Genomic DNA, 22,105 nt, shown 5'->3' with positions numbered 1-22,105 from the left:
GTCTGCATTTATTTAGTATCAACTTCATTTGAGTTCAACGGTGACAAAGTCATTCCTTACGGATCGCTGCAGAAAATCTGATCTGATCACAGCATCTGTCAATCAAGATAAAGAGTTTTGCCAAAGCTGACAGTTTTCAACGTTAATGACAGGCTTTCGACCAAAATTATTATGTTGATGCTTTCACCCAATTACCATGAGAGGAATCTCACTCGGAGAAGCATCACTTCTTTCAAACTGAATATTTACTTTGACTAAAACACAATAATTTGGGGGTTTATTTATAATAAATAGTGGTGCACGGCATGCACGCAGGCAAAGACACAGGCACGCACAGTGAAAATAGTACCGCTCTCATGCTTTGACAAATAATTTCATCAGTTAACACGAACTATCTTTTAATTTTTATTTATTTTGAACTATTTGGATCACTAGTTGATCCCACTGGCCATGTTTACTCATTTTACTGACTTTTTATTATTTAGTGAAAACATAAAAAGTCAATTCTGAGGCTCATATATAAGAGTGGTAAAGCATACGGAGAAGTTAATTCATTTTCTTTTTCATTCTTTTATCTTCTAGTTTCTGTCATGCTTTGAAAACAATGACATCGTGTAAATTATCAAATTATCATTTATTTTTATTTCATGGAAATAAATAATTAAGACATGATGTTAAAAAAAAAAAAAAAAAGATGCATTTCCCCTCAAGGCCTTCAACTTTTCCAACAAATCCAAAATACCACAGTTTGCTCTGTTTGTGTCCGAAGTCCCTGCTAGAACATGAGCATTTGTGTGTGTGTGTGTGTGTGTGTGTGTACCATAACGTGAATCATGAATTAGAAGTGGGGAAACTACTTCCTCTAGTGGGAAAAACGGTTATATGACATGCATTAATCTACTACCTGGCAATTGAGGATCATGCAAAGAACACAACTTTGACCATTTTCCATATTTGCATGATTTATTGCATAAAATATAATACAAATGTTATAATCTACTAAAAACATTTGCTTACAAAAACAGGATAAATTATGAAAATAAATATTTCTGTGCGGTTCGCTTGTATTGTCAACATGACAAGGAGAAGTCGGGGGCGGGAAAAAGGGACTTATTTACACAAAAAAGGAAAATACACATTTCGTCGTTATGTCATGATTAAAAGGTGTGGACAAAGATTAGGCAGTTATGAACAGGAGACCCTGTTAACCTGACAGTGATTTACTTTTACAAGGTAAAAATGGCCCACAATCATGTAACACTTGGGACTTCTTTTATGATTTGCAGCACAATATAAACCACAAGTATTGTCTTCGACAATTAGTTTGTCGACAATGTTAATACTGTAAGTTTGTCCTAAGGCTATTATTAAAAAAAAAAAAAAAAAAAAAAAAAAAAACTGCTTATTTTGCAATACAAAGGTAGTAATGATACAATATAAAAATGATTCACCCTTTAGGCAGCTGATTTTTTTTTTTCAGGCTGCACATCACTTGTAAAAAATATACAATGTTTTTTTTTTTTTGTTTTTTTTTTGGATTTAACAAACATTTCACATTGAGCAAAGTAGCTTCGATGCAAATCGCGATTCTTCATTTGCCCCCGTCGTTTCTGCACCGGTCAGATTTGCAGTTTTAAAATTCCCACGAGCCTCTGCTGGAAGGCGGGTTTCTTTCCCCCGGCAGTAAAATCATATTTAAAAAGCTTGAGGCAGTTCTTTACCGTCTGACAAAGATTTGAGGAAAAGAAGCTTTGGCGGTCCTTGTCGTCTCTAGTTTTGTCTTTCTATTTCCCTTTTAAATTCTAACGACACAATTTCTGTTTTGTCCTTTTCTCAAACATGCTCTTAAATGAGGCTTAAGATCAGAGGTAACTGAAAGTAGCTTTTCCAACAATTTCACTAACTAACACATCTGTTATTAAAATTACTCGGTGTCATCAGACTATTGTTTTTCAGCCGCTATCACATCGCATGTGCAACTTCATCTTCTTTTGCAACACATTATCTTGACTCGATAAGGCTTTTCGCACAGTTTCCATAGTTTAAACGCAGTCTTAAATACCGAGTCTGGAATAAATAACCCTGATGGAATCGTCTGAGAGATGAGATGTTTGCATGAAATAAATATCAGCAGTGGAAAAAAAAAAAAAAAAAAAAAAAACTCGAGCTCAAAGGGACAGAGCGAAGATAATTTGGTTCAGTTTAACTATAATATCGGTTGATAATTGATCTGATGACGCCACGCAGTTTTTCCATTCAATTTGTGCAAAACATATGTACTTATCAAATGGTCCTAAATAAATACATTTTGATTTCTACATTCATTTTTTTGAACATTTGTTGGCATTTCTCACAGGGTACCTAGTAGAGTCAGTTATTTGCAAAGGATTTGCTTATCCTTTTAAAAAAAAAAAAGAAGAAAAAAAATTACACAAGCAGTTGAGAAACTATCTACAGGAATATATTAAAAAGAAATATTCAAATACTATCCTGATCGATCGCATGCTGGAAATAAAATACCCATTGCTGTGATGCTGATACTGTGATTGAAAATATTCACACATTTAAGGCCTAGTGTGAACGACGCTCTCATAAATCTCCGTTCAGGTGGCTTTTTTTTATTTTCGATAATATAACGTGATGTTTTTGCGCACGTCGTAATAATCACAGTTGACTTGTCCAGTGCTTTATTGATTCAAAACCTTTGTTCGTAATGGCCAGACCGCCGTTTATGTGTCTATTGCTTATAAAGGCAGCCTAATGCTTTACAATGAGGTTTTCCAAGTTACTAGAAAACACAAAAACATACAAAAACTTCAATAAAGCATATACCTTTAAATAGATCACATGCTCGTCTTTGAGAAGCCTGAGAATTGTTCAGAAGCTAAACTGATATATATATTTTTTTTTGTTTGTTTGTTTGTTTTTGCTTCTATCCAGCGTTAGGTGAAAAAGTCCACTTTTGTCACCAGGATAAATTAATTTGTGACAATTTTTTCTTTAAGCTGTAGAAACACTGCTGAGTAACACGGCCCGGACCAAGAGGGGGGGGGGGATAAATCCTTACAGCGGGAAAAAAAACACGCATCACTCCCCTCATCCAGACATTTCGGCGTCCCGTCGAAAAACCCCATTAGGTGACCTTGATCGCGGACTTTTTGTGGACGCAGAGCAATGAAACATAGGGAACGCCGATGAAAGCCCACTTTTCATTGGGCCAGAACATAATTACGGGACCTCGCTCCGGGGCCTCGGTCGCTACGTCGAAGTAGGCGAAGCAAACGCAGCCCAAGTAGGAAGCCAGACAGATGAGGATGTGCCTGGAATAGCAGGACGGGTTGAATGAACAAGAGGAAAACAAAAGTAGGCCGCAAGCAGTAAGAGTTATTCTTTCTCAAATATTGTTTTCAAGCTCACCAAGCACAGTGTAAGTAGGGAAAGTTGACAGATGACCACATTTCGCAGAATATCCTGTCACTGATCCAGCAGAGCAGAGCCAGCGCCCACCAGATCCCTGAGATCAGGCCCAGCTTGAACACGCGGGGGTTTTCACACCTGCAGGGACCAAAAAAAAAAAAAAAAATGGAGATTCGTGTGTGTGTGTGTGTGTGTGTGTGACCGAAAAAACACCCGCGCACATTAGCAACATTTTTATCTCAGCACAAAAAATGCCGGGTATTAATTCTTACGTCCGACACGGAGGCGAATCATTGAGAAAAAAAACAAACAAAAAAAAAAAAAACACATACATACAAAAATCACGACCGCGACTGCTAGTGATAATGATACTAATGATGATCACAAATTCTTGGAAGTTACAAAAAAAAAAAAGTAAAAATTGAGAAATAAATCAGGTTAGATGTGGTCATTTATTAAATTTCATTTTCAGATGTGAAAACTTGTTTTCCCTGGACGACGGAGCCAAAAGTTTCCCGTGGTTTTGTGCCACGCCATTAAAAAATGTCTCTTCTATACCACTATTATTATGTTTTATTCCCACAGGATATGATAATACTGAGTTTACGTGTCACATGGCTATAGTGACGTTTGCATTCAATTCCTTATTGTAGTGAAAATCACATGATTTTAAAATACGAAGCCGTATCTATTTAAACTTTTGGCTATTTATGACGAAGCTGTACGGTCTGGTTGTAATTCTCAAAGTTTTTTGGTTAGAGACGAGCATGAAAATAATGATCACATGATCCCTTGCTGTGGTTAAGCACATTGTGTGTGCAGCTTTCATGCTAATTTGCTAGTTTTACAGTCAAAAACATCACATATAAGTAGTCAATGAACAAAATGAACTGTTACGTCCAAATTACTGCAACTGTGAAAACACCTATACAGAAATCAGTGTTTCTTTAAAATTTTTCGCTCCACCTGCAGACCGACCTTGACGTTAGTCGTGTGGATTAGCGACAGAAAATAAAAACGGCGTCACCAGATAAGCCAAGCCCAATCGCAACAAGCAACCCGCCGAATTCTATAAAAGCTAAAATGGGTAAAACCATGACATACCTAACAAAAAAGCTTTTTAAACGCCTCAAAACAGAGTAAAATTAGACAACCAACTCTGCAGAGCAACCATGAGAAATTAAATACGAGACACAGGGAAAAAAAACAAAACAAAACATAATTTTTCCACTGAAAAGGTCTAGAAATAAAAGAGTAAGGAATGAAATGCATCCTTAAATGAATTAAAATTGTGATCGATGCACCCAAAAATATTGAGGATGAATGTGGATTGATAAAATAAAATTGATAAAAATGTGTAAACAGACAGGTGTTAGTTTCTTTCTGTTCTTTCTCTGTGTAGTTTTCATTCCACTGTTCTCTATTGTTAACTGTCTTTGAGTTTTCATATAATAATAATAATAATAATAATAATATAATTAATTGATTGATTGGTTGATTGATTAATTAATGTACATTGTAATCTTTTATATTTTAATCTTTTTTTATATTTTCCCCACATCAGCATTATGATGGCAATGCCATATTTGATTTTTATAGATGTGCCAATTAGATCTCATGTAAATTGAACAAAATGAAAATTGCAATTTAATTATTTGCATTTTTTTGGCATTTTATTTCAACTTTGAAATCATTCATGATCACATAAATGTACCAACATTATTTTGTATGTTATCATCCATACTAAATTAAACAAAAGGAGGTTCTAATTTTAATATTGATTGATAATGATTATTAAAATATTCAAATAAAATTGTTCGGCGGGACGGATAAAAAAGCAAAACGGGACATAAAATAGCATCAGGTCCAGAAGTAGAACCTCAAAGGGACTTAACTTAGCAAAACCCAGCATGTAAAGTTATTTTTCACCATAAATAAACAAATATTTGTTTATTTAGCGAATAGTACGCTAAATAAAGGTAAAGGAGGTATAAATAAAGCAGCCTAATTTCCATTTCCACTGCCAGATGCTTTTCTTTCTCGCCCAACTTAATCAAAAAGAGGCCCAACTGGGCGAAAACTCGCAAAAACTCGACAGAAATCCTCGCTCATACTTGAAGTGTTCCCCGGTAATAGAAGTGGATGGGAAATTTTTATTAGCACACACACACACACACACACACATATGTTTCTTCACTTCCTTCATAGTTGGCTTCATGAATCAACTTTCAGCTATTTCTATCACAAATGCAAAAACAATTGGATCGGGTAAATAAAACATGTTTTACTGTCTTTTAACATTCAAAACGGTCTTGCTATTAATGCAATAAATCAATTAAAAGAGCAAAATGGAAAATTCCATCTATCTTACATAACTTATTCAGAGGGATAGGGGGGGAAAAAAAAAAAAAAGGAAAAAAGCTCAGGGGCTACTACCGGACAAAAGGAAGTACAAAAATAGAAAGCTAGTGATGTATCTTCCCACAGGGAAATAGGTGATTAAACCGCCATTGATACAACATTTAACTTTGAGCGTTTCAATTGATTGTTCTTGCAGTATATCAGGCCAGAATCTGCCGTTAAAATTGATTCGTGTTACCCCTCCATCCTTTTTCCGCCAAGATACATACAGAACCGTCGCCACAAAATCAGGATATCTACCGGACCGTGACTATCAGCGAGAGCAGAAGAATGCAAGATAAGAAAACGCATGAGTTTTTGTGAGCCAGTGATGGAAGGGTTGTCGAAGGGTAAGAGAAGTGAAGGGAAAAACTGACCAGGGTGGAGTCTGAGATGTTTCTGTCACACCAGGGAATAGATAGGAAGAAGCTCCGCGGGGTCATTCGGAGGAAGGTTTGGTGAATTTCTCATTTCGGTGCACTGTCGTGGTTGTATATACGCGATATCGGTGAAAACTCAATGATGGCCGAAGAAGAGTTTTGCTTGTTTCTTCGATACAAATGATAAAAATGAAGTGACTAAAAGTGAAAATGTGATGCAAAACAGTGGTTTTTGATCATACCAAAAGTATGAAAAAAGTAGAAAAAAATGAATAAGAATTAACTCATGATTAACTAATCAATTAATCTAATTAACTCATTTAAAATGATTATTATTTAGGTGAAAACTACACATTTTACATAGATAGCATTTTCCGCTTCACAGTGAGAAGGTCAATTTCAAAAGATCTGCTTTGGTTTCTTCCGTTTTCTCCAGTTTCCAATGCCGATTGGACTTTCAGACGTGTGAACGAGAGTTAATTGTTCGTCAATAAGTCAACTGAAGAACCCTCTTGGATCACGGGTGAAACGGATGAGGGGGTCAAACATCTTTAAGTGAGGAAATTCAAGTCTGGTTGCCACGACAAGAAGATTTTGACAACTTTGCCCGATGTCATGAGCTTGGATCGGCTCCTGCAGCTTGGCGACGCTGAGATAAGCAGTATAAATAACGAATAAAAATCTGATTTCACTACTCAGTTGTTTGAAAAGTTTACCACTTTCAAATTGTAAATGAAGCCCTTCCCAGGTTTAATCTGTAGCACCTTTACGGGACTGTCTCAGAAAATTAAAATATTGTGATAAAGTTCTTTATCTTCTGCGATGCGATTAAAAAAACAAAAAATATTACAAATCAACTGAAATATTGACACTCGGTTTGTGTGGTGATACAAACAATATGGGAGTGTAAAATATTGATACAGGACTGTCTCAGGAAATTAGAATATTAAAAAAACAAAAATGACTTTTTCATGATATTCTAATATTTTGAGATTGGATTTTTGAGTTTTCTTAAGGTGTAAGCCATAATCAGCAATATTAAAATAATAAAAGGCTTCCAATATTTCAGTTGATTTGTAATAAATCCAGAATGTATGACATTTTTGTTTTTGTAATTGCATTACAAGAACTTTATCACAATATTCTAATTTTCTGAGACAGTCCTGTATGTGACAGACTGGAACCGAAAGGTTTGGGAGTCCCTGGTGCAGCCCCGAGATGGAAAACACTGAATTTGTGCAGGTAGAAAGAAAAGCGATGACGTTCTGGTTTCTGAAATCCTCTCTAAAAGACTAGGGCATAGAGGTCAAACTCTGGCCCGCGGGCCACATTTGGCCCGCACTGCAATTATATTTGGCCCACAAAGCCATACCAAATGACTATTAGAGATAGTCTACAGTGCATGTATCGCTAATTCTACAAAGCCCAGAATTTTCTGCAGTTGTTTTGGCACAAAAATCACAACAGGACCCATAGACGCCCTTTCCTCTGTGTACAGTAGACATAGCGACCTTATGCTAATACTGGCACCCTGCTACTTACTGTGCAATATGAAGTTATAAACAGGACTGTCTCCGAAAATTAGAATATTGTGATAAAGTTCTTTATCTTCTGTAATGCAATTACAAAAACAAAGATGTCATACATTCTGGATTCATTACAACATCAACTGAAATATTCCAAGCCTTTTATTATTTTAATATTGCTGAATTATGGCTTACATCTTAAGAAAACTCAAAAATCCAATCTCAAAATATTAGAATATCATGAAAGAGTCATTCTTGTTTTTTTTAATTGCATTACAGAAGATAAAGAACTTTGTCACAATTATCTAATTTTCTGAGACAGTCCTGTATTGTATAGCAGGGGTGTCAAATTCATTTTGGTCCGGGGCCGAAATTGATGTCAAGGGAAGCCCAAATTTTCCCTTTGTTTTCGTGTAAAGGAGGTAAAAAGGTAAATTTTAAAATTCTTTAGGTGTTATGAACTGTTCCTCTAAAAAATACATGGCAAATTAATATTAAAAATGAATATTAAAAAAAGGATCGATGAAATGACACCCTAAAATATTGTTGAGTTAAAAGAGAAAATCTTAAAAAAAATTTGCACTAGAATTGAATAGAAAATTGATTGTTAGCATGTATAAGAGGAGGTATAATGTTTAAAAGGCTAATGGTGGCTATTCTGGTTATTCAATCCATCGTTTTCATTTTGCACTTTTTTTTTTGCTATCGTTTTTTTATGGGTTTTATAGAAATAAGAAAAAGAAAAGAGCGTTTTAACAATGTCACTAGACGTTTTTTCATCGGAGAAATCTTTTTGTTTACAAATTTTGAAGCAAAAAATACATTGCAATGTATGCAATATTTTGTTTCAAGGGACGCGAGTCTGAGACCCCTGTTGTATAGTATTAAGCTATGCTTGTTCCACATTTAGTTTTTAAGCAAAACTTGTTTGGGTCTATATGAGAGGTTCATTGTTATATCAGGAGGAAGATTTTTTTTAAAATAAATATCAATATCGGCTCGCGACTTTGTTCCAGATTTGAATTTTGGCCCGCTGTGTATTTGAGTTTGACACCCTTGGACTAGGGGATCACACTCCCGACTGCAAATATTCCCTTGCTACTACACACACCACATTAGAAACAACTTTAATCGACAGGCATTGTTTCTTTTTTTCCCCAAAGATTGGCATCCGTTATTATTCCTCCGACGCACATTGACATTCCGCGTACCGAACAAATTGTTTTTGCCCGACTGGAAGTGACTTGAAAGGGGGATATCAGTCACACTGCGGAAGAAAAGCAAACAACAACATATTTGGTCCTATGTGAGGGCAAAAGTCCACTGGCTGGGGCCGCAGGAATTCTCCCCCCCCCTTCTTTCTGAGGCGGAACAAAAACAAGGGCCCTCCGCAAATGACTGGCACCAACAATAATGTCAAGAATTGCGAACAGGTTGAACAATGGATGACTTGAAGTTACTTGGCTGATGGCGGTGAGTAAGGGTTGTGGGAAAAGGAAGCTGCAAAGTGCAGCTCCGCATACTGCGTTGCAAGCGGTGTGGTTGTTGTGTGTGTGTGTGTGTGTGTGTTTTTTGAGGACATTCTTTTGTATCATAAGTCTCTATAATTAGTTTGGGAAGGCATGTCATTACACAGTGTCAGTACAAAAGGCCAAGGGTGTTGTGCTGATCTACTGCAGATGGCACCCCTTGACACGCTGCTGTTGTTTCATCCAGTTGCAAACATTATCAAGGCGGACGATTTAAATAGACAAGACGACCTTAAACTGAAGCAAAATAATCGGTCTGATACTGTGCGGGTGGAAGTTCAAACATTGTGTAATGCAGGGGGTGTCAAACTCATTTTGGTGCAGGGGCCAGACCAGTAAAATCATAACCTAAGTCCAAACTTTTCCTTTATTTTAGTGTAAAAACAGGGTAATTATAAAAATCTTTATATGTAATGAACTGTTGCTCTAAAAAAAATACATGATAAATTCATATAAAAAGATAATATTAAAAAAATTACAAAAAAATTGCTGCTAGAATGTATTAGAAAATTGATTGTTGGCATGTATAAGAGGAGGTATAATGTTTACAAGGCTAATGGTGGCTATTCTTTTTAATTTTGCCCGTTTTTTTGCTATTGTTTTTGTGTTTTTTATAGAAATGAGAAAAGAAAATATTTTTTTAGAGGGTTTTTTTCCCCCCAATCAAAAAAATGTTGTTTTCAAATTTTGAAGCAAAAAAAATACATTGCAAAGTTACTTTTTTATTTTTTCCTCTCCTATTTTTTTTTTTTAAAACCAACTGTATTTAACCATTTGATTTCAGGCAGGGGGCCAAAAAATTATATTTCGAGAGACCGCTGATGTAATGGGTCTTCACGGGTCTTACTAGTGTAACTAGTAAGTTTCTGAACCAAAAAAAAAAAAAAATTAAATTTGTATATTACGGCATGTAAACAGAAGCTTCCTGTTTTGGGAACCGTGGATGTATTTTGAAAAGAAATTAGCGCCCAATCCGACAAAAAGTGAAACAGAAGGAGCCGACGGCTGGTTCGGATCAGCTTGTTCTGTTCTGGATTATCGTTTTCTGTAGAAAACGTAACATGTCGGTTTCGGTGCCGAAAAAGGACTAGTTTGGAACTAGAAGAGAAAAGATTTTTTTAGAGGGTTTTTTTTTCCCCAATCAAAAAATTTTTGTTTTCAAATTTTGAAGCAAAAAAAAAATACATTGCAAAGTTACTTTTTTATTTTTTCCTCTCCTATTTTTTTTTTTAAAACCAACTGTATTTAACCATTTGATTTCAGGCAGGGGGCCAAAAAATTATATTTCGAGAGACCGCTGATGTAAGGGGTCTTCACGGGTCTTACTAGTATAACTAGTAAGTTTCTGAAACAAAAAAAAAAAAATTAAATATGTATATTACGGTATGTAAACAGAGGCTTCCTGTTTTGGGAACCGTGGATGTATTTTGAAAAGAAATTAGCGCCCAATCCGACAAAAAGTGAAACAGAAGGAGCCGACGGCTGGTTCGGATCAGCTTGTTCTGTTCTGGATTATCGTTTTCTGTAGAAAACGTGACATGTCGGTTTCGGTGCCGAAAAAGGACTAGTTTGGAACTAGAAAAGAAAAGATTTTTTTAGAGGGTTTTTTTTTCCCCAATCAAAAAATTTTTGTTTTCAAATTTTGAAGCAAAAAAAAAAAATACATTGCAAAATTACTTTTTTATTTTTTCCTTGCCTATTTTTTTTTTTAAACCAACTGTATTTAACCATTTGATTTCAGGCAAAAATATTATTTCGAGAGACCGCTGATGTAATGGGTCTTCACGGGTCTTACTAGTATAACTAGTAAGTTTCTGAAACAAAAAAAAAAAATTAAATATGTATATTACGGCATGTAAACAGAAGCTTCCTATTTTGGGAACCGTGGACGTAATTTGAAAAGAAATTAGCGCCCAATCCGACTAAAAGTGAAACAGAAGGAGCCGACGGCTGGTTCGGATCAGCTCGTTCCGTTCTGGATTATCGTTTTCTGTAGAAAACGTTACATGTCGTTTCGGTGCCGAAAAAGGACTAGTTTGGAACTAGAAAAGAAAAGATTTTTTTAGAGGTTTTTTTTTTCCCCAATCAAAAAATTTTTGTTTTCAAATTTTGAAGCAAAAAAAATACATTGCAAAATTACTTTTTAATTTTTTCCTTGCCTATTTTTTTTTTTTTAAAACCAACTGTATTTAACCATTTGATTTCAGGCAGGGGGCCAAAAAATATATTTCGAGAGACCGCTGATGTAATGGGTCTTCATGGGTCTTACTAGTATAACTAGTAAGTTTCTGAAACAAAAAAAAAAAATTGAATATGTATATTACGGCATGTAAACAGAAGCTTCCTGTTTTGGGAACCGTGGACGTAATTTGAAAAGAAATTAGCGCCCAATCCGACAAAAAGTGAAACAGAAGGAGCCGACGGCTGGTTCGGATCAGCTCGTTCCGTTCTGGATTATCGTTTTCTGTAGAAAACGTGACATGTCGGTTTCGGCGCCGAAGAAGGACTAGTTTGGACTCCCACTTTGGCCGGATGGAAAAATTTTTCCCAATTTGAGTAGAGCACGTCGCTTTTGAGTCTCATTCAGGAGATAACAAGGCCGGAGTCCGTCGTTTTCCTCTTTTCCTCTGTCGATGTATTGTTAAATCATTACCCAGGGTTTCCACGATATTTTTCCGTCCACTGACCTTTTGAGCTCTGTGATGAGCAGCGCCGTGCAGGGGATGCCCAGGGTCATGAGGGACAAGGAGTTCACCACGGGTTTAACGAAAGCCAGACCCGTGGTGATCCCCGACAAGATGCCGATGACCACCTTGAACCTCGACCTGGAGCGAAAACAAGTCGAGACGAGCGTAAAAGCGTCGAGTCAAACTCTTTGACATACTGAGATATAGAGTTGACAAGCTGACGGGAGGGGAAAAAATGTAAGCGGCGAACCGACGGGCGCCGTGGCTCGGTGACAATGGAAAGAGAAGTGAAGACATGTGATGCATGTTTTACACGGTGTCAGCTATCTTGAACCGGACTATTATTAAACAAGTGGGACACGGCAGCGGATGCATCGTATGACAAAATTCAGCAGCGAGCGTTAAGAAATGCGCCCGGATGAAGTCCCGTTTTTACGAATAATAAGCTAGCGTTATTAAAGATAGCGGTAAAAGTCTAAGGGAAACAAATGTTTAATTCATATAATAAAATTAGGCTCGCAGGGATTTTATTCTTAGCCGTGCTTTTATTATAAGCGCTGAATTTGAATTAAGAATTTTTTTAAAGCACACCTGTGACCCACAGCATTCGGGTCACGGTTAAATTCCGATGTATCAAAAAGCACAGTGCGTGTGTGTGTGTGTGTTTATTTAACGGCACGTCGTCCGAAATATATCTATTTTAACACCAAATACTGATTTAACACATCATCAGCTGCTGCTGGTTGATACGCAAACACGGCCTCACACTAATCCACAGCTACAACCATATATTTTCCTTTTCAGCGAGGATTTTTTATCTATTAAATAAGGCTAAAAAAATGTCTGGTTCTATTCTAATGTTGATTTGTGTCAATAATCCGTCACAGTGAACAAAAACAACATATAAAAACGCGTCTTTGGAGACGGTTTGTTTTTTAATACGGCTCAAATAGAGTTGACCGTTAATTCAAGAGTCGGATTGTTTGTTTACGTACCGATCCCTCCTGAACATCTTGGGTAAGTATCTTTTCGGGAACCACATGGCGATGGCACACATGAGCACCCATAAAATGGCCAGTTCGTCCAGCATCTGGCCCAGGAAGCTGAGGGTGGCATGGAAATATGTCGAACCGATTCCTGGGGACGACGTGAGACGTCAGAGAAGAGAGGAAAAAGTTGTTTTTTTTTTAACTGAAACTACATTCACCGCTATGCTTCGGTTACTAAAAACTCCAGCCGATCCCATCTCTGCTTATTTCCATTCATTAAACGGCAACAACGTGCATTATAAATAAGTTAATCGGGATTCACAGGATGCACATCCTGCCTTTGCAGATCCGAAGCGTAAACGCGGGTATATTTTGAATGACCGGACTGCAGTTTTAATAACGTGCAATTCAAAATAATCTGGTTACACTTTGTTACTTTAACCTCATAAGGGGGAGTGAGATCTGTCACTGCCTTTCCTTATCACCGTCCAACAGACTCGCTATTCTCCGCCAGCGTCTGCTTTCACAACAGGTGCTCGGAGAGATTTCTGTTGTAAAGTTTATAAAGAAAACACCCTCGTTTTTCTAGTGAAAAAAAAAAAAAAATGTAAAAAAAAATTTTAAACTAGGGATCATCTACGAATTTTTCTCTTTTTTAATTTGATAGGACGAAAGCTCTTGTCATTAGGCACGTACAAGTTCTGACCATTTTTACACACAGGCTTAAAAAATGTAAAAAAAATGAATAAATAAAAATATTTTTTTAAAGTAGGGAATGACAACTTTTTTTTTTTTTTAATTTGACAGGTTTAAGCTCTCGTCATGAGGCACTTAGGAGGTCTGACCAATTTTACACACAGGCTTACAAAAAATGTAAAAAAAAAATAAAATAATCTTAAATTAAGGATCATCTAAGGCTTTTTCTTTTTTTAATTTGATAGGATTAATTAGTCATGAGGCACTTAGGAGTTCCGACCACTTTTACACACAGGCTTACAAAAAATGTAAAAACTAACAAAATAAAATAATCTTAAACTAGGGATTGACAATTTTTTTTTTTTTTTAATTTGATAGGATGTAAGCTCTCGTCATGAGGCACATACAAGTTCTGACCATTTTTACACACAGGCTTACAAAAAATGTAAAATAAAATAAAATAATCTTAAACTAAGGATCATCTTCGACTTTTTCTTTTTTTTATTTGATAGGATTAATTCGTCATGAGAAACTTAGGAGTTCCGACCATTTTAACACACAGGCTTACAAAAAATATAAAAAAATTAATTTAAAAAAATCTTAAACTAGGGATTATCGACGACTTTTTCTTTTTTTAATTTGATAGGATGTAAGCTTTCGTCATGAGGCACTCAGGAGTTCCGACCATTTTTACGCACAGGCTTACAAAAAATGTAAATAAAAATAAAATAATCTTAAACTAAGGATCATCTCTGACTTTTTCTTTTTTTTTTTTAATTGATAGGAAAAGTTGTCATGAGGCACGTAGGAGTTCAGGCCATTTTTACACACAGGCTTACAAAAAATGTATATAAAAAAAAAAATTAAAAAAAGAAAAAATTAAAAAAAATCTTAAACTAGGGATCATCGATGACTTTCCCTTTTTTTAATTTGTTAGGATGTAAGCTTTTGTCGTTCAGTACTACATGAGCCCCTTAGGAGTTTCGACCAATTTTACAGGCTTTCAAAAAATTAAAAAAATTAAAAAAATTAAAAAAAACTTTAAACTAGGGATTGACAACTTTATTTTTAAATTTGATAGGATTTAAGCTCTCGTCATGAGGCACTTAAGAGTTTTGACCAATTTAACAGGCTTACAAAAAATTAAAAAATTAAAAAGATTAAAAAATAAAAAAAATCTTAAACTAGGGATTGACAACTTTTTTTTAATTTGATAGGATTTAAGCTCTCGTCATGAGGCACTTAAGAGTTTTGACCAATTTAACAGGCTTACAAAAATTAAAAAAAAAATAAAAAATAAAAAAATCTTAAACTAGGGATTGACAACTTTTTTTTTAACATTTGATAGGATTTAAGCTCTCGTCATGAGGCACTTAGGAGTTTCGATCAATTTCACAGGCTTACAAAAAATTAAAAAATTAAAAAGATTAAAAAATAAAAAAAATCTTAAACTAGGGATTGACAACTTTTTTTTTTAATTTGATAGGATTTAAGCTCTCGTCATAAGGCACTTAAGAGTTTTGACCAATTTTACAGGCTGACAAAAATTAAAAAAAAATGAAAAAAATTAAAAAATCTTAAACTAGGGATTGACACCCTTTTTTTTTATTTGATAGGATTTAAGCTCTCGTCATGAGGCACTTAGGAGTTTCGACCAATTTCACAGGCTTACAAAAAATTTAAAAAATTAAAAAAATTAAAAAAATTAAAAAAAATTAAAAAATGTAAAAAATTTAAAAAAATTAAAGAATCTTAAACTAGGGATTGACAACTTTTTTTTTAATTTGAAAGGATGGTAGCTCTCGTCATGAGGCACTTAGGAGCTCCGACCATTTTTACACACAGGCTTACAAAAATTGTAAAAAAAGATATAATGAAATCTTAACTAGAGATCATCTACAATTTTTTTTTTTATTTGATAGGATGTAAGCTCTCGTCCTGAGGCACTTAGGAGTTCCGCCCATTCTTACGCACAGGCTTTCAGTTTCAGGGATTCAAAAGTAAGAATATAACAAGATGAGCGGTGCAGCCGGTGACTTCCTGTGGTCTGAACGCCATCCTTATCCCCGAACCCAGACCCGGCGTCAACATGATACTTTTTCCAGAGCAGCAGACCTCGCTCGCTGCTTCTTAGTGGTCTCGCTGCCCTTTATTTCATCTTCAGTTACAGAAAAAAAAAAAAAAAAAAATGCTTTATTCATCTTGCTGCCATTTGAGAAGATCTAATTCCATTACTCGATTGAAAATAATCCGGAGCAGCCGTCACAGCTCTGCTTTGAGTCGTCATCCGTCTGTTTTGCGAGGCATTTTGTTGAATCCGATCAAAATGCAACATGCTACTTTTACCATCATCACATTATCAATATAAACACTGTTGGTTTTGAAGCTAAACATTGTTTATATTGGTGGAAGCAGTTCCTTTCCTTCAATGTGTTTTTCATGTTCTTATAAGAAATAAATCCCAGATGCAAAAAAATTTAAAAAATGTAAAAAAAAAAATCTTAAATTTAATATACCCTTCCTGTTCCTGAGCATCGCTAGTAAATTGCATTTTGTCGTAAATCTGCATTTGTATTCACTACGGATGGCGATCTTGGCGTACCTTCTTTCCCTAAAGTGCACTCAACTTGGCTAGATGTGTGTGTGTGTGTGTGTGTGTGGTGTGTTTTTCACAGGATACATAGAGTCGATGAACTCCTTGGCGCATTTTCTTCTATTCGAGAACATTTTTAATATTGCGTCAGCCCACCCGCGTCCCGTTTTTACCGAATTTATCGTGAAATAAGAGACGGGAGAGCGGCAACAGCTCCTAAAAAAAAAAAAACGCTTGTCCGTCAACTTTCCGGCGACTGGAAGGGCGGACGGAGCCTGAGGTCACACACTTCGGCATGAGCGAAACCGATGTCAGGTAACTAAAAAAGACCAAGAACGCGAACGCCGACCTTTGTTTAAGCTCCGTCGGTCCGAGTTACGGAGTGTACGTCGTGCCGCACGCGCTGAACACACACACACACGACGGGAGGATGGTAAATTATCTTTTTTTTTTTTCTTTCTAATCTCATCCTCTTCTATTCTATTTCCTCCCTTTTATAAATAAGGCGGATTCTCGGGAACAAGGGGGAGGTTCTCTCGGAGGTACCGGTGCGACCGCTGTCATTTCAAAACAGCAGCAGGGGGGGAACAAGGAACTGTAATTTCTCCGTTACCGTGTTGTCAGTTACGTACAGAGGCTCCATTTAAGGCCCAAAACCGCTGGGGTAAAATCAAATGAAGTCTTTCGCAAAAGCCTTATTCATTCGCGCGATGAATAAGTCTAGTCATCGGAAGAAAGTTTTAAAACGGGTTAAAGGATCGCTTGGAGCTACGGGGACTTAAAATCTTAACAGCGACGTGAAACAACCGTGTAAATCAACTCCATGTTACGTAAGAAACCTGTCTACTTTATATAAGGTTTGGATATTTCACAACTACAGCTTTGACAAATATCTTGATCGATTTCTGAGGTTTTGCCCGCACTTTGGGGGTCGCAGGTCCGGTCGTCGGTCGATCGACCGCCTCGGACGGAAACAAACACTCTCTCATTCATACAGCTGGGGAATTTAAGGCCGCTGATAAAACAACTGCAGATACTGTGAGAGGGGAAAAAACCGGATAACCCGCAGGAAACCCATGCAGACAAGGGGGAGAATATGCAGACTCCGCACAGAAAAGCCCCCCTCCGTCAGAATCGAACCGGAAGCCGAAGGCGCTGATTACTGTGCCGCCATATCGGGGTTTTAGCGACGAAATGACGGCCATTCATCCGTGTATGCAAATGTTAAAAACATATATAAACATATGTAATAATCCGATGCGCTCTTTGCATTTTTTTGCACTTTATAGAGGTACACTATGTCAGCGTTGGGACATTCAGAACAATAGTTGTTACTTAACAGTATTAATTATTATTTATTTTATTATTATTTATTTTTATTATTTCATTTATCAAAATGATTATTTTTTATTCTATTTATTCAAATAATTGTTTATTTATTTTATTTATTAAAATGATTATTTATTTATGTTATTTATTATTTTATTTTATTTTCATTTTTATTATTATATTATTAATTTTTTGAAAATGACAAACCCAAATATTGATTGATTGATTGATTGATTGAGAGATGAGATGAGAACAACTTTATTAATCCCGAAGGAAATTGTTATGCCAGAGTTTCAAGTACAAAAACTGATTGGTGATTGGTGATTGATTGATTGATCAGTGGAGAAACGAAATGGCTTCCAAGGATGATTAAATCAAAATGCATTATTACATTTATGTACAGCGTCGTCGCCATTCTGATTTTCGGACAAAAATATCCAATTCTCGGAAACAATAAGTTGGACTTCTTCTTTTTTTTTGATTTCTAGGTTCGTCGAGTTTTTCAAAGCGCTTTGAACGTTTAAATTAAAAAAAAAACAGCAATTATTGAACAAGCCTCTTCTGTCGCGTCACATATAGCTTTCAAAACACACAACTTTTTTAGCTTCAAAATTTGAAAACAAAATGATTTTTGGATGAAAAAACGTCCAGTGACATTGTTAAAACGATCTTTTCTTTTCTTATTTCTACAAAAACCACAAAAACGACAGCAAAAAAAAAAAACGCAAAATTAAAAAGATTGATTAAATAACCAGAATAGCCACCATTAGCCTTTTAAACATTATACCTCCTCTTATACGTGCTAGCAATCAATTTTCTACTAAATTCTAGTGCCAAATTCTTTTTAATTTTCTCTTTTAACTAAATTTGAAAACAAAATGATTTTTTGATGAAAAAACGCCTATTGACATTGTTAAAATTACCTTTTCGACCAAACGACCAAAATTAAAAATATTGATTTAATAACCAGAATAGCCTTGTAAACATTATACCTCCTCTTATACATGCTAACAATCAATTTTCTAATAAATTCTGGTGGCAAATTTTTCCACGGTGACAAGATTTTCTCTTTTAACTCAACAATATTTTTAGGGTGCAATTTCATCAATTCTTTTTTAATATAAATTTATTATGTATTTTTTTAGAAGAACAGTTCATGACATATATAGATTTTTATAATTTATCTGTTTACCTCCTTTACGCTAAAACAAAGGAAAAATTTGGACTTATTGTTACTTGTATAAAAATGTAAAAAAATGTAAAAAAAAAATAAAAAATTCACACGAGGCCGCCATTGTGGTTTACCCTGCAACACCGTCTGGGTAGTGACGTCACAAGGTTACCTCTTGTTGTAAACATGTCATCTGTGCCAACACAAGAAAGACGAGAGCGAGGAGGATAAGGCTGAAGACAGACGTCCAAATGAGTTTCAAAATGAAGGCGAACAAAGAAACGAAAAGGCAAGAGTCGGCAAGAGTCGGCAAAAGTCGCCGTTGTGCGTGTTGCAGCTGTGTTGCAGTAAAAACAGAGAGCTGGAAAAGCATTTTGTTGTAAGAAGCTCCACTTTTGGTCTGTTCACTTTTTACTTGCTGGATGTGCATCCAGCATCTCCTGCCTGTAGCATTTCTTCAAACGGGCATCAATCGTTTCCTGACGCCCCTTTTGTACGCTTTTGAAAGAAAACTGCATCTATTTTAAAAATAGCTTTAAAGCTTAGCATGGCTAAATGCATCAAATGCACATAACCATGGATTCTTCCGAAGTTGTGTACGTTATTTCTCGCTTCTTTCTTTTCTTCTTGTCCCTTAGAAAGCTATGTAGATTAGCATCACTCCCTTTATTTCTCTTGGACTGGGACTTGCACCAAAAAGCAGCACAATGTGGCATTATTACTATATATATTTGCTCGGTATTACAAGCAACCCTCGCAAATACGTCATCAACCCAGCATGCATTGCAATAGGAAAAACAATGGCGGCGCCCCTTGGTTAAAATATATGTTATAAGTTGTGATTTTTAAAGAAATAACAATTCTTCGTGCTTCGAGACAAACACTAAATCATATTTCTGTCTTTCCAGACAAGGATCCCTTAAAAGAAAAAAAAAAAACAACCTTTTTGGATCAGTGTGACAGCAGGAAGGAACACAGATTGCTGGAATTTTGTGAAAATAGATGTAGGGATCGGAAGGGGACTATGGGTTACTACATGTATGTCTGTAAAAAAAAAAAAAAACTAATAATAGTAATTATAATAAAAAATAAAAAATAAAATGAAATAAATAAATAAATAAATCTCAAAAAAATGTTCAACTCGTTAAATGATGACACAAACATAAGACACAATCATTAGTCCTGAAAAGGGACAAAGGATTACTGTAATGTATGTCTGTGAAAAAAAAAAAAAAAAATTAAATTAGATTAAATAAATTAAAATAAATTAAAAAATTCTAAAAAAAAATATTTCAACTTGGTAAATGATGACACAAACAAAAGAGACCATTCTTAGTTCCGAAAGGGTACTAAGGATTACTACATGTGTCAGTTAAAAAAAAATTAAAAATTGAATAAAAAATTAAAATAAATAAATAAGAATAAATATAAAAAACTCTTAAAAATATTCCAACTTGTTAAATGATGGCACAAGCAAAAGAAACCATCCTTAGTCCCGAAAGGGGTCTAAGGATTACTACATGTATGTCTGTAAAAAAAAAATTATAATATTTGATTTAAAAAAATGAATAAGAATAAATAAAAAAAATCTAAAAAATGTTTCAACATGTTAATTGATGTCAGAAACATAAGGATCAATCATTAGTCCCGAAAGGAGACTGAGGATTACTACATGTATGTCTGTTAAAAAAAAATAAAAATAAACAAATAAAAATAAAATAAAATTAAATTAAATTAAATAAATAAAAATATCTAAAAATGTTTTAACATGTTAAATGATGTCACAAACATAAGAAACAATCATTAGTCCCGAAAAGGGACTGAGGATTACTACATGTATGACTGTAAAAAAAAAAAAGTTAAAAATCCAAAAAAAAAAAAAAAAAAGTTAAAAATAAATAATAAAAAAAATCTAAAAAAAAAAATCTCAACTTGCTAAATGATGACACAAACAAAAGAAACTAATTTGGGGTTGTTGTTGAAGATGCCGGGGAGGGGTGGGTGGGCTACCAAAGTGCAGGAGGAGTCGCCACAGTGGCTAGTAAGACTTACCAACCACCACCAGCAGAATCCATATGAGGTAAATCCCGCTGTTGAAGTGTGTCGCATATTGGCGGAACAAGCACATCAGAATGGGCGGTAGGACGAAAAACAAAATGTTGCTGATCTGAAACGACGAAGAAGGGAGAAAAAAAAAACACACCCCCCCCACGTCATGAGTCAGATCAACCACGGAGATGTTCATCTTCCGCTTCACTGGCCTTTAAACCAAAAAAAAAAAAAAAAAAATGTAACTTGATGCTGCAACGCGAACAGTAAACACCGCTCAACTTCATATAAAAAGTCAAATCTAAGTTAACAGTAGATTTGTAACACATATAACACATGCACTTCGGTGCAAAGACGGACAAAGCTCGAACATGTGCAGCCGTGGCTGTAAAAAAAAACAAACTGTTATGCAAAACAAACCCCACACGTATGTAAACGTATAGGAAAAAAAAAAATCAGAACCAACCGTGTTGTAGAATTCGGCGATGCTGGGATAAATAAGGTAATTTCCTTCGCACCAATCCACCTCGGAGCTGCCAGCCTGCAACTGGTCCCAAAAAATCAGATTAACATTACTCATGTCTGGACTATTTGCGTCGGATGCGGAGTGCAGTGCAGACAGTACTCCGCCGTCAGCTTCGTTGACAAAAAAAAAAAAAAAAAAAAATCGAGATGTCTGTGGTATCCGACGTGGGTTTAGATCGCGGGTTAGATCCTGGCTTTTGAGGGATTAAACATACTGTTCGTAAGACGGCGACGCGATAAAGTACTGTGCAGCATTCTAAGTCTTACTGTCCTTCCACAAAGCCTTCTGCTCGTCGTGACGCGCAACGTCGTTCATTGACAGCTGCTCCGGCTGCACACAAAGAGTATATACACACAGCAAGATGATTCACCCCCCTCTCTTTTTTTTTTCGTGCTGCCTTGTCACCATTAGAGGCCTGCAAAAAAAAAAAAAAAAGAAAAAATGAAAAAAAAAAAAAACCTTTAGAGGAGTTTTTTTTTTTACTATTTTATATTTTATTTTTTCATTTTTTTATTTTTCTATGCAGCTGATACAGATGATCCTTTTAAATCCTTTTTGATCCTATTTGTACAGTTAACTGTTGTTAACTGTAACTTAACTGCTGTTAAAAAATGAAAAAATAAAATATAAATATAAAATAGTAAAAAAAAAACTCTACTCTAAAGGTTTTTTTTTTCATTTTTTCTTTTTTTTGCAGTTTTGCAGTTCAAATTTTTTTGATTCTTTTTGTTGTTACAGTTAACAGTTAACAGTTAGGACAATTCATATTTCATTGAATTTCTTATTCTTCCTCCTTTCTACTATTATCTATTA

The 22,105-nt window shown here is 35.3% G+C and overlaps 1 protein-coding gene across 1 annotated transcript; it reads right to left on the bottom strand.

Moving 5' to 3' along the window:
• Positions 1-944: 944 nt before the first annotated feature.
• Positions 945-21,598, bottom strand: LOC147228149 (alkaline ceramidase 2-like). Its single transcript, XM_086156384.1, has 6 exons — positions 21,233-21,598; positions 20,770-20,884; positions 12,935-13,076; positions 11,940-12,077; positions 3,418-3,555; positions 945-3,320 (listed from the first exon to the last, which is right to left on the bottom strand). The coding sequence occupies exons 1-6, from the start codon at positions 21,344-21,346 to the stop codon at positions 3,134-3,136; spliced, it is 834 nt and encodes a 277-aa protein (XP_086012510.1). The 5' UTR covers positions 21,347-21,598; the 3' UTR covers positions 945-3,133.
• Positions 21,599-22,105: the final 507 nt, after the last annotated feature.

Source organism: Fistularia commersonii, chromosome 12 (assembly GCF_037954325.1).
Source record: "Fistularia commersonii isolate RoL2024-O1a breed Wild chromosome 12, RoL_Fcom_v1.0, whole genome shotgun sequence".
Taxonomy (NCBI): domain Eukaryota; kingdom Metazoa; phylum Chordata; class Actinopteri; order Syngnathiformes; family Fistulariidae; genus Fistularia; species Fistularia commersonii.
This window is presented reverse-complemented; position numbering and strand designations above follow the sequence as displayed.

Bases quoted from the DNA above. Each gene is read 5' to 3' on its own strand.
- LOC147228149 (XM_086156384.1), bottom strand. From the start codon at position 21,346: ATGAGTAATGTTAATCTGATTTTTTGGGACCAGTTGCAGGCTGGCAGC. The intron at 20,885-21,232 runs GTTGGTTCTGAT...TCGTCGTTTCAG, and splicing joins TCGCCGAATTCTACAACACG to ATCAGCAACATTTTGTTTTT. The intron at 3,556-11,939 runs GTCAGTGGACGG...TGGTCCCTGCAG, and splicing joins CTCATCACAGAGCTCAAAAG to GTGTGAAAACCCCCGCGTGT.